The sequence below is a fragment of the Cebus imitator genome, unplaced genomic scaffold, assembly GCF_001604975.1.
Source record: "Cebus imitator isolate Cc_AM_T3 unplaced genomic scaffold, Cebus_imitator-1.0 Scaffold18, whole genome shotgun sequence".
NCBI lineage: Eukaryota > Metazoa > Chordata > Mammalia > Primates > Cebidae > Cebus > Cebus imitator.
Window position 1 is genome coordinate 7,168,483 of NW_016107333.1, and position 12,410 is coordinate 7,180,892.

The 12,410-nt window shown below is 43.1% G+C and overlaps 1 protein-coding gene across 2 annotated transcripts in view; it reads left to right on the top strand.

Annotated features, from left to right (window-relative positions):
• PIGU (phosphatidylinositol glycan anchor biosynthesis class U) overlaps positions 1-12,410 on the top strand; it is a 117,707-nt gene that overhangs the window by 53,553 nt on the left and 51,744 nt on the right. For both annotated transcript variants that reach the window (XM_017513845.1, XM_017513852.2), the window contains exon 7: positions 6,389-6,486. In XM_017513845.1, coding sequence (XP_017369334.1) covers positions 6,389-6,486 — 98 coding nt within the window. The remainder of the gene's footprint in view (positions 1-6,388; positions 6,487-12,410) is intronic.

The following is a 12,410-nucleotide window of genomic DNA, read 5'->3' on the forward strand; positions in this document are numbered from 1 at the left end:
TTTTTTTTGAGATGGAGTCTCACTCTTTAGCCTAGGCTGGAGTGCAGTGGCGTGATCTCGGCTCACTACAACCTCCGCCTACCTGGTTCAAGCAATTCGCCTGCCTCAGCCTCCCGAGTAGCTGGGATTACAGGCATGTGCTACCACGCCTGGCTAATTTTTGTATTTTTAGTAGAGATGGGGTTTCACCATATTGGCCAGGCTGGTCTTGAACTCCTGACCTTGTGATCCGCCCACCTCGGCCTCCCAAAGTGCTGGTATTACAGGCATGAGCCACACGCGCAGTTGGATTATAACTTTTTATTGAAGTATGACATATATACAGCAAAATATATAACTCATTAGTGTACAGATACATTAATTTTCACAAAATGTTGAGTAACCAGCACCCAGCTTAAACAGTGATACTAGCATCCACAGGAGTCCCTTTCGTGTTCTCTTTCTAGTCACTCCTCCCAGCTCTCGCTCTGTTTGGCCATATTGAGCTAACTACAGTACCCACCCTCCACCCCAGCATGCCATTCTCTCTCGCCCTCCTGCCCATGTTCAGCCTTGGACTGCCCGGCCTCACCTCCTCATTGTTCAAAACTCAGGTGTCAGCTTCCCCTGACGGGTGAGGCCTGCTTCCTTTGTACTTTCCTCCTGTATTTTGTCATTGTTTACTGGGAGCTCCCTGTGGACAGAGACTGTCTGAGTCACCAGGTTTCCTGGCACCCAGCAGACTGTTCGTATAGAGCAAACTCCAGAAATATTTGCTTATTGCACAGTTTGTTTAAAATATCTGAAGTTACTTTTCACTTTCCTTGATCTTCTCTGACTCTGCCCCAAGCACATACCATTCCTCCTCTGCCTTCCTAACCCCTTCTAGCTTTTTTCAAAACACATAGCCCTTTCTGAGTCTCCTGCCTGCCTCCATATGCCCCCTCACTTTTGCACAGGCTGTGCGTGTGCCCCGTCCACGCCTGTCCCAGCATCCCACACCCAGACTTCCCACACACCAACCTACTGACAGTTGCGGCACCGTGTTTCTGCCCCCAGACTGTGGGCCTCAGCCAGGCAATAATTTACTCCACAGAGAGCACTCTCTGTGCGAGCCCCCTGCCACAGCAAACCCTCAGCTGCCATTCTGCAGGCTCTGCTTTATTTGAGTCAGATTTATTTTGTGCTTTGCCCATGTTCATGACTCTGTGTATTATACTTCATGAGTTTTTCTTCCTCAAGAACATTGGTTTCCTTTAATATGCTTGTATTTTTAAAAAGGATTTCATATGTATTGCTGAATGATATTCATTCACTTACTTCATTTGTTCATTCATCACATGTGCCAGAAACTGTGCTAGGTGCTGGAGAGTCAAAGTTAAGAGATATGGATTGCCCTTGAGAAACTCACAGAGGAATGGGAAGAGAGAGAGAAACATATGCAAATTATTATAAGATAGTATTGATACTGAATGAGATGAGGCTTATTAACACAGGATTAACAGTGGGTACTGGAGTCAGCTATGTGGTTTTGGTTACATTATTGAAGCTTTCTGTTTCTATGTCTTGGTTTCTTGACCTGTAAAATGGGTAGAACGTGTGGTTTTTATCTCAGTGAAGCTGTTACAAGGAGTAGAAATAGAGCTTTCACAGGGCTGCTTGATGTTTCCTGAGGGCCTTTTTGAGTCAGGAACTGTTCTCGATGCAGAGGATACAGTACAGTGCCTGGCACCTAGCAGGTGATCCATAAATGTCGACTATAATCACGGTTATTGTCACCTTTGCTGGGGCTCATAGACAAAGTGATCTTTCACCTGGCTATTGAAGGAAGGGTTTCTACTAGAAAGAGGGCAGAGAAGGATAGCTTAGGCAGAAGGAGTAGCCTACGAACGGACACCGAAGAATGAAACAGCATAATGTTTTCAGAAATTGGGGACAGTCCAGTGTAGCTGGAGGACAGGGTGTGTGTGGGAGAGTGGTGAGAGGTGAAGCTGGAGAAACGAGACCCGGTGGTGAAGGGTCTTGTTTGCTGTTGAAGTTTAGACTTAACCCGATAGATGAAATGGAACCATCAGAAGTCTTTAAAGACTTGCTTGCCACAATCTAAACTGTTTTAGAAGGTTCCTTTGGTGCCTTTGTGGATGGACTTGGTTGGGAGGGAATTGGGAGACCACTAAGGAGGAGAGGGAAAAGCTGCTGAAGAGAGATGAGGAAAGCAAGAACTGTGGGGATAAACGCTCCAGAGGAGTATTCACGGGGCTTGGTGACTGGTGGAAGGAGGAACATGGGAGCTGGAGGGTGAAGGTGTTGCCAGGGTATCCGGCTGGATGTTGATGCCAGTTACTGACAAAGAATAGCAGGAGGAACAGATTTTTCCTTCCCCAAGACTACTTCAGTCTGTGGAAGGAAGACGGCTTCTTCCTCATCCTAGGAGCAAGCATTCTAAAACTCCCAAGTCCATTCGACCAGACTGTGAGCCTTGTCTTCTCTCTTGGGCCTTATAAACAGTCAGTTTCAGACAAGCAATTATTAATCTCAGGCAATTAGGGCAGGAGATGGCTTTCTTTACTTCCCTCCTTGTGTCTCCTCAGGGAGAGAGAGATGAAAGTCATGTATTTCTTTTCACTATACTGTACGAATGGATGGAGTTGGAGCATTAGCGTCTGTTCCTGGTAACAGACACATGGGCCTCTTCTCTCGCCTACTCCCAATCCATGGAGAACCATGTTAAGTCAAAAAGTTCTTTGCAGTGTTTTCCCTTTCTTGGCCAGTTTCCCACCAAAACATCATTCAGAGTTTTGGCCCAATCAAAGAATCAATCCCTAGCCCACCCTAGTTGTTGGGTTCCAGAACAGCACTTTTCCTGCTACGGCCACCTCCCTATCTCAGAGTGGGAGTCTAGAGTTCTGAGTCTAGAGTCTATGGCTCAGCAGATGTGTGGGGGCCTCTACTGGTGTCATAGCTTAGCTGGGCATGATCCTGTTCATACACAGTCATATTTATGAGTACCCTGGATACAAGATGTCATAACTGGCACTGTCAATATGGTGAGACAGTGCCCACAAAGCCCCGTAGAATTCTGCCCTATTACTCCTAGCTTCCCTCTTTCTCTGCCTCCCTTCTACTTTCTGTCAACCCAGAGTTGTTCTCGCTGGTGAGTTTCCTTGGTTTAAAGAATAGAGCTCACAAAGTTCTTTTCTCTCCATTCCCTCATCTGTGAAGTTGTCATATTTATAACTCTCCCTTTTCCAAGGTAGTTTTTAGATGTTTCAAGTATATAGACCACTTTGGTAGCAAAAGATCTCATTGATCATCTCTTCCTGTTTGTCTCCAGAGCTGGATTAGCAGAGGGGTAAAACTCCTTGGACTGAATGAAGTGGCTGGTTCCTCCTTTTATGAAATACCATTGAGAGGATGTGTTATTTTTATTTCTTTATTTGAGACAGGGTCTTACTCTGTCACCCAGGCTGGAGTGCAGTGGTTCAGTCTTAGCTCACTGCAGCCTCAACCTCTTGGGCTTAAGTGATCCTCCCACCTCACTCAGCCTTCTAAGTAGCTGGGACCACAGGTGTGACACCACACCCAGCTAATTTTTTTATTTTTATTTTTGTAGAGATAGAGTTTCACTATGTTGCCCAACCTAGTCACTAACTCCTGGGTTCAAGCAGTCCTCTCACCTTGGCCTCTCAAAGTGCTGGGATTACATGTGTGAACCACCGTGCCCAGACTGTTAACTTTCAGTAAATAGTTGACCCCACACTAGTGAGGGTGAGCATGGGTATTGTAATTTTAAAAAACATCATTACAAGACACCTGTTGGGCTTTATACCTTGGACCATTAATTGTACCCTACTGATTTCTGGGGCCACTTGGAAACTCCTGTTGTAAACTAGGGCTCTCTAGCCTGAATTTTAGAGTATCCTATTGTCTTAAGCCACCTGAAAGGGAATAGCTGTTTTTTTCAAAGAAATTAGCTTTTTTCAGCCATGGATGGTGGCTCATGCCTGTAATCCCAGCACTTTGGGAGGCCAAGGCAGGAGGTCAGGACTTCGAGACCAGCCTGACCAACATGGTGAAACCCTGTCTTTACTAAAAATATAAAAAAATTAGCCAGGCATAGTGGCATGCACCTGTAATCCCAGCTCCTTGGGAGGCTGAGGCAGGAGAATTGCTTAAACCCAGGAGGCAGAGGTTGGGAAAAAAAAAAAGAAATTAGCTTTTTTCTTGTTTTTTCTTTTTTCTTTTCGTTTGTTTGGTTTCAGAAATTAGCTTTTTTTCTAAGGACAAAAACAAAGCATGTTCATTTTAGAAAGTTTAGAAAATACAGTGAAGCAAAAATGAAAAATCATTTATAATTCCACTATACAGAGATAACCACTATGAACTTTGTGGCCTTGGCTTTTTTTGGTAGTCCGAGACGGGGCAATTTACAAAAGAAAGAGGTTTAATTGGACTTACAGTTCCACATGGCTGGGGAAGGTCTCACAATCACGGTGGAGGATGAAAGGCACATCTTACATGGAGGTGGCAAGAGAGAATGAGGAGGAAGCAAAACCGGAAACCCCTGACAAACCCTTCAGATGTCATGAGATTTATTCACTATTACAAGAATAGCATGGGAAAGACCTTCCCCCCCATGATTCAATTACCTTCCCCTTGGTCCCTCTCACAACAGGTGAGAATCCTGGGAGATACAATTCAAGTTCAGATTTGGGTGGGGACACAGCCAAACCATATCATTCTGCCTCAACCCCTCCACATCTCATGTCCTCACATTGCAAAGCCAATCATGCCTTCCCAACAGTCCCCCAAAGTCTTAACTCATTTTAGCATAAACCCAAAAGTCCACAGTCCAAAGTCTCCTCTGAGGCAAGGCAAGTCCCTTCTGCCTTTGAGCCTATAAAATCAAAAACAAGTTAGTTACTTCCTAGATACAGTGGGGTACAAGCATTGGGTAAATACAACCATTACAAATAGGAGAAATTGGACAAAACAAGGGGGCCACAGGCCCCATGCAAGTCCAAAATCCAGAAGGGCAGTCAAATCTTAAAGTTCCAAAATGATCTTCTTTAACTCCATGTCTCGCATCTGGGTCATGCCGATGCATGAGGTGGGTTCCCATGGTCTTGGGCAGCTCCGCCCCTTTGGCTTTGCAGGATATAGCCTCCCTCTCAGCTGCTTTCAAAAGCTGGTGTTGAGTGTCGGTGGCTTTTCCAGGCCCACTGTGCAGGCTGTCGGTGGAGCTACCATTCTGGGGTGTGGAGGACGGTGGCCCTCTTCTCGCAGCTCCACTACATAGTGCCCCGGTAGGAACTCTGTTGTGGGGGGGCCTCTGACCCCACATTTCCTTTCTGCACTGCCCTAGCAGAGGTTCTCCATGAGGGCCCTGCCCCTGCAGCAAACTTTTTTATATAGCAAAATAGCATTTTTGCCTGAGTACCCAGGCTGGAGTGCAGTGGTGCAATCTTGACTCACTGCAACCTCTGCCTCCCAGGTTCAAGCAATTCTCCTGCCTCAGCCTCCCGAGCAGCTGGGATTACAGGTGCCTACCACCATGCCTGGCTAATTTTTATATTTTTAGTAGAGACGAGGTTCCACCGTGTTGGCCAGGCTGGTCTCAAACTCCTTGTCTCGATCCGCCTGCCTTGGCCTCACAAAGTGCTGGGATTACAGGCGTGGGTCACTAGGCCTGGCTGGCTTTTAGTCTTTTAAAAAATGTTTGTGCATGTTTTTTTAATAAAAGAATATGTATCTCTTTTATAAACTTCATTTAAGAGAATATTATAAACATCTTTCTATGTCATTGCAAATTCTTAATAGCATCATGCTTAATGATTCCATAGTAGTCTGTTTTATATAGGAAGTGAGGACATTGCTAATGAAATTAATATACTTTCGTTTTAAAAAAAACATGACCTGACAAACATGACATGTCAAAACATGAATTGACATCAATGTAGCATGTTAGGAAGGGGTGTTGTAAAGAGTAATAAGTGTTGCAACAGCGAAAGGGATGGGTTTCTAGCTCTGAATATCATAAGCAATAATTGTAGGCTTAATAAATTGGTACGTTAGATAGGACATGGATGTTAATAGACTTGATCCCTTTATACATCTTTGGGCTGAAATTTTGTAGAATCTTTCTGGGTCTCAAAATTGTACAAGAATTATGCCTGTAGTGTCTCAGGTTGCCAAAGATAGATAGTTTTGACTTTCTTGGTTTCCTTTCATTGGAAATCAAGCCAAGAAGCTCCTACTGTGTGAATTTGCATAGAACCTTGTGTACCAGGAGGCACTTGGCAGGTGATTCTTTGAGCAGTTATGGAAAGTTTTGTGTTCAGAGGGACTCACTGAATCTAATCATGATTAATGAGGCTGGATTATTCCATACATTTCTTTCTTTTTGCAGGCAGTGCTTTCCTCAGTGCTATTTTTCTTGCCTTAGCAACATACCAGTCTCTGTACCCACTCACCTTGTTTGTCCCAGGACTCCTCTATCTCCTCCAGGTAAGCACTTACTGGCCACAAGCCAGCACCCAAGTGACATTTAATATGTGGCCTGGTCCCTGCTGGGGGGAAGGAAGGGCATAGGTTAATAAAGGCAGTGGGAAGCTTGCTCCTACTTGAAAATACAAACATAAAGAAACTTGACTAACTTTAAACAGAGTGGACTTAATGATCAAGTCCCAACTACAGTAGACTTCCCCATATCTGCAGAGGATATGTTCTAAAGCCCCTAATGGAGGCCTGAAACTGCATATGGTACCAAACCCTATGTACTGTGTGTTTTTCTGTCTAATAACTGAGACAACTACTAAGTGACTAATAGGCAGGGAGGGATACATCGGACAAAGGGTTGATTCATGTCTTGGGTGGGACAGCAGGATGGCGTGAGATTTCATCACACTACACAGAATGGTGTGCAATTTAAAACTTATGAATTGTTTCTGGAATTTTCCATTTAAGGACCACAGTTGACATCAGGTAACTGAAACCATAGAAGGCGAAACCTTGGATAAGGAGGGTCACTACTATATGCATATCCTTGGGAATGTTTTAAGTGCATTTTGTTGTGCATATTTGCAAATGCAACTATCTTGCATTTTTCTTTTCTCAACTAATGTACATAGATCCTCTCTTAGCTCATTTCTTTAACTTTTCTTTATAATAACACTCATCTTGAAAGAGTCTTAGAGGACTTAAATGGAGTAGGTGCATCTGATACAATGCTTGGAACATAGTGGGTGAGCAATAAACATTAGTTGAAGAATACAAATTGCTGACATTTACTGAGAATGTATTACATGTTAGGCACTATGCTAAGCACTCTGTAGGCATCGTCTCATTTCAACCTCATAAGAACTTTATGGAGTAGGTCATATTATTAGCCATATATTAGTCTAATATTAGCCATATTAGACACATGAATTGAAACTGGAACGTTGGGAGGTTAAGTCACTTAAGATCACAGGACCAGCGAATGACATTGCTGAGGTATGAACTGTGGCCATCTGATGCCAGACCCTGTCTCTAATCACCTTTTTCTACTCAAATGAGAATCATACATGTTTTTTCAGGAGGAAGTAACTGCATGCAGGCTCCACATGGTCCCAATCCATTCTTACAAGAGAAATGTTTCTTGAAAGTGTACAGGTGGCAGTGCCAGGACCGAAACCCAGAAATGTCTGATTTCAAAGTATTTCTTAATCACATGCACTGCTAAAACCGAGTGTGTATTCCATTTATTGAAATAGGCCATATGCATGTTATTTTAAGTGATTTCATAATATCGTGTTGACACAGACAATGATTCATGGTTTGCTTGACCTTTTTCTTATTTTGGGAATATGAGATATGTCTTTATTTATATTTGAGATATGTCATTATTTATATTAATTGTCATTGATAAAAAATCATGTAGAAAAAAAAATTTTTTTTTTTTGAGAGCAGGGCCTTTGCTCTGTCACCCAGGCTGGAGTACAGTGGCACAACCTCAGCTCCCTGCAGCCTCTGTCTCCCAGGCTCAGCTGGTCCTCTCATCTTAGTCTCCTGAGTAGCTGGGACTATAGGTGTGTGCCACCACATCCAGCTAATTTTGTTGTAGAGACAGGGTTTTGCCATATTGCCCATGCTGGTCTCAAACTCCTGGGCTCAAGCAATCTGCCCACCCACCTTGGTCTCCCAAAGTGCTGGGTTTATAGGAATGAGCCACTTCACCCAGCCAGAAATTTGTTTTTATTTGTTTTCTTTTTTCTCCCTTTCTTTTTTTCTGAGACACGGTCTCACTCTGTTGCCCAGGATGGAATGTGCAGTGTTGCAATCACAGTTCACTGCAGCCTGAACCTCCCAGGCTCAAGCAATCCTCCCACCTCACCCTCCCAAGTAACTGGGACTACAGGCATGCACCACCATACCCAGCTAATTTTTGTATTTTTTTGTAGAGAAGAGGTTTTGCCATGTTGCGCACGCTGGTCTCAAACTCCTGGGTTCAAGTGATCCTCCCACCTTGGCCTCCCAAAGTTCTGGGATTATAGCTGTGAGCCACCATGCCCAGCTTGAAATTATTTTCTTCAAGTATGTTCCTTTAGCTAAATCACTGGACCCAAGGGTGAAAAGTTTTATTGTTCTTATTAGGCAGTTATACTAGATTGTTCACCAGAAAGTCTGAGCCAATTTGCAGTGCCACCATCAGTATCTAAAGGGAAGTGAACCACTTGCCTCCCCATCTGCCAGCACTGGCTTTTCAAGTTTGATTTATGATTACCAGTTCAGTAGATGTGTCACCACACTGTGAAGTTATTTTGCTTTGATTTTCTTTCTGTATTCTTGCTGAGTTGAAGCATTTTCCCACATAACAGTGTGCTGCTTGTATTTTCTTCATTTCCTATTTGCGGCTTATTCTTTAGAAAGTTTAAGCACTACGAATATATACAGCCAGATTTTTTATACAACTATGTATCAAATTAATAGTATAGTATTTATTCATACACATGAATGGACCAGAAATTTAAAAATGGTTTCTGAGCTTGTCCAACCTGCAAAAAAAGGAATAAATAAATAAAGAAGATAAAAATGGTTTCTTAAGCCAATCTCTACACACCACTTTATATAAAACAACTTTTCTTTAAAACTAAAGGAACTTTCCTCCTGACACTAGTGGACAGTACAACTGACTCATGAAGTCAAACAGCTCCTCTACCAGTATTTACTAAGCACCTATAGTATGCTAGATACTATGGCAGACTGCAGACATAAAGCAACTGAAGCATGCTGAGCCAGGTGAGTGCTCCGGGAAAACTGCTTTGGCAGCAGCAGGTGGCGTAGATGGGAGTAGGAACAGTTGAAGTTGAGAAAGCTTAGAACATTGTACTAGATCAAGTCAGAGGGGTAAATCGTGGCCCAAGCCAGTATCGGACGAGATGGAGAGTTGAGAGACTAGATGCAGGGGAATTCTAGGAGGAATAGTCTGTGCTTGGCAACTGTCTGTATATGGAGGACAGGAATGGAGGATTTTGAGATAAACTTCAGGATCCCATTTATGCAGAAATTAAAACTCCACCCCATAATATATTTATATATTTTTAATAAGTATATGAAGTAGCCTGGTGTATTATTCCATTCTCACACTGCTATAAAGTACTGCCCAAGCCAGGCATGGTGACTCATGCATGTAATCCCAGCACTTTGGGAGGCTGAGATGGGTAGATCACTTAAGGTCAGGAGTTTGAGACCAGCCTGGCCAACATGACAGAACCCCATCTCTACTAAAACTACAAAAACTAGCTGGGCATGGTGGAGCATGCCTGTAGTTCCAGCTACTCGAGAGGCTGAGGCAGAAACATTGCTTGAACTCAGGAGGCAGAGGTTGCAGAGAGCTTAGATTGTACCACTGTACTCCAGCCTGGGTGATGAAGCAACACTCTGTCTCAAAAAAAAAAAAAAAAAAAAGAACTACCCAAGACTTGGTTATTCTTTTATTTATTTATTTATGCTGATGGTACATGAAATAATTTTTTTTTAATTTTACTTTAAGTTCTGGGATACATGTGCTGAACATGGAGGTTTGTTACATAGGTATATATATGCCATGGTGGTTTGCTGCATCTGTCAACCCATCATCTAGGTTTTAAGCCCACATGCACTAGGTATTTGTCCTAATGCTCTCCCTCCCCTTTTCCCTCACCTCCCGACAAGCCTGGTATATGATGTTCCCCTTCCTGTGGTCCATGTGTTCTCATTGTTCAACTCCCACTGATGAGTGAGAACATGCAGTGTTTGTTTTCTGTCCCTGTGTCAGTTTGCTAGGGACGATGGTTTCCAGCTTCATCCATGTCCCTGCAAGAGACATGAACTCATTCTTTTTTTTTTATGGCTGCATAGTATTCCATGGTGTATATGTGCCACATTTTCTTTATCCAGTCTATCATTGATGGGCATTTGGGTTGGTTCCAAGTCTTTGCTATTGTAAGTAGTGCTGCAGTAAACATACATGTGGATGTGTCTTTATAGTAGAATAATTTATAATCCTTTGGATATATACCCAGTAATGGGATTGCTGGTTCAAATGGTATTTCTGGTTCTAGATCCCTGAGGAATCGCCACACTGTCTGCCACAATAGTTGAACTAATTTACTCTCCCACCAACAGTGTAAAAGCATTCCTATTTCTCTGCATCCTCGCCAGCATCTGTTGTTTTCAGACTTTAATGATCGTCATTCTAACTGGTGTGAGATGGTATCTCATTGTGGTTTTGATTTGCATTTCTCTAATGACCAGTGATGATGAGCTTTCTTTCATGTCTGTTGGCCACATAAATATCTTCATTTGAGAAGTATCTGTTCATATCCTTTGCCCACTTTTCGATGTTTTTTTTTTCTTGAGACGGAGTCTTGCTTTCTTGCCCAGGCTGGAGTGCAGTGGCACGATATTGGCTCACTGCAACCTCTGCCTCCTGGGTTCAAGCAATTCTCCTGCCTCAGCCTCCTGAGTACCTGGGACTACAGGTGCGTGCCACCACACCTGGCTAAGTTTTTTTGTATTTTTAGTTGAGAAAGGGTTTCTCCATGTAGGTGAAACCATTTCCTTTGTCAGACACTGTGTGAAAGGGAAAAAGCCAGTTATCCAAATAAAGTCTTAAAGGAAGTTATCAAAGTTTTTACAGCTAAGCTCTTGGAATCTCAAGAAGAGATCCAGGAGATATATTTTGCATGACAAGTATATTAGGGGCAACAAAACTGGTAGAAAACTTTATTGAAAATGCTTGATCAAGCTCTTACCCTCATTTTTACCTGTTCTGAAAAGAAACGAAGCTAATAGCCCTGCCACCTCTGCCGAGGCACCCACCTAGACATAGCAAAAATAACAAAGTGGGGAAAGAAAAAGTAAGGTATGAAAACTCTAGATATGGCCCCAGAGAAGGCTGGGGAAGGACCCGGTTATCAAGAAATAAGTTTGGCTCCTTTGGTGTAAGCTACCATCACATGACCTGACCCAAGCTCCAGAAAGTATAAAAAAATCACAGGATTAACGTTTTCAGTTCAAAGACAAGAAAAGGTCAGATTAGATTAAAACACAACCAAAAGAGCACTCACAGGGTACTTTTCCCCTAGTGTCTGTTACTGTCTTTGAAAGAATATAAAGGCCTCAAACCATCCAAGGGAATCAGAGCCTTTAGAAATCCCAAGCAAAAGAAAAGAGGGAACTAGAAACTTCCCAGACTCTGCCATGAGTGTCTCAGCAAGCCTGGCAAGCCTCCCCTGGTACCCCTTGCCAGCCTTACAGCTTTAGCTTCTTGGTCCTGTGTACTTGGCTTTCCTTCACTGGAGCCTCCTGCCCCTGTGCATGTTAGGGCTCTCTATTTTATTCCACATGCTATCAAATCATAACATTTTAAGCCTCTGTCTGATTTGGAAACTAGGCTGTAAGCCAAGGTCAGAGGAAGAGTTGAGTTGCCGGAGGGAACCAGATGGGCTCAAACTACCATTCTCATAAGTGACTCACCAGGGAGCCAGATGCAGTGTCCTCTCCCTTATCTTGTGTCTCATGAAGGAAAGAGAGGAATAGCTTCACCTCTGGCACTGATCAGACACCAGTACTCTCTAGAAATTCCACCAGCAGAATGGAGGCAGGTTTATAGTGTCAAAGGAGGAAGTACAAACTAACTTTTACAGTTTCTTTAAAGAATGAATTATTTTCTTTTCCCCTCATCACCCCGCATACTGGTGATCATGTCCTTAATATACGTTTGAATTCTAATCATCATAGCTAATGTCTGTTGAGCTCTCATCGGACTCTGTTCTAAACACTTGACATGTATTAACCCTTTGCAATAGGTATTACTATATTATCCCTGTGGAGGCAGAGTGAGGTTAAACAGTCACTTGCTCAGGGTCACAGAGTTAGTAAGTGTCCAAACCAAGACATCAGAGCCT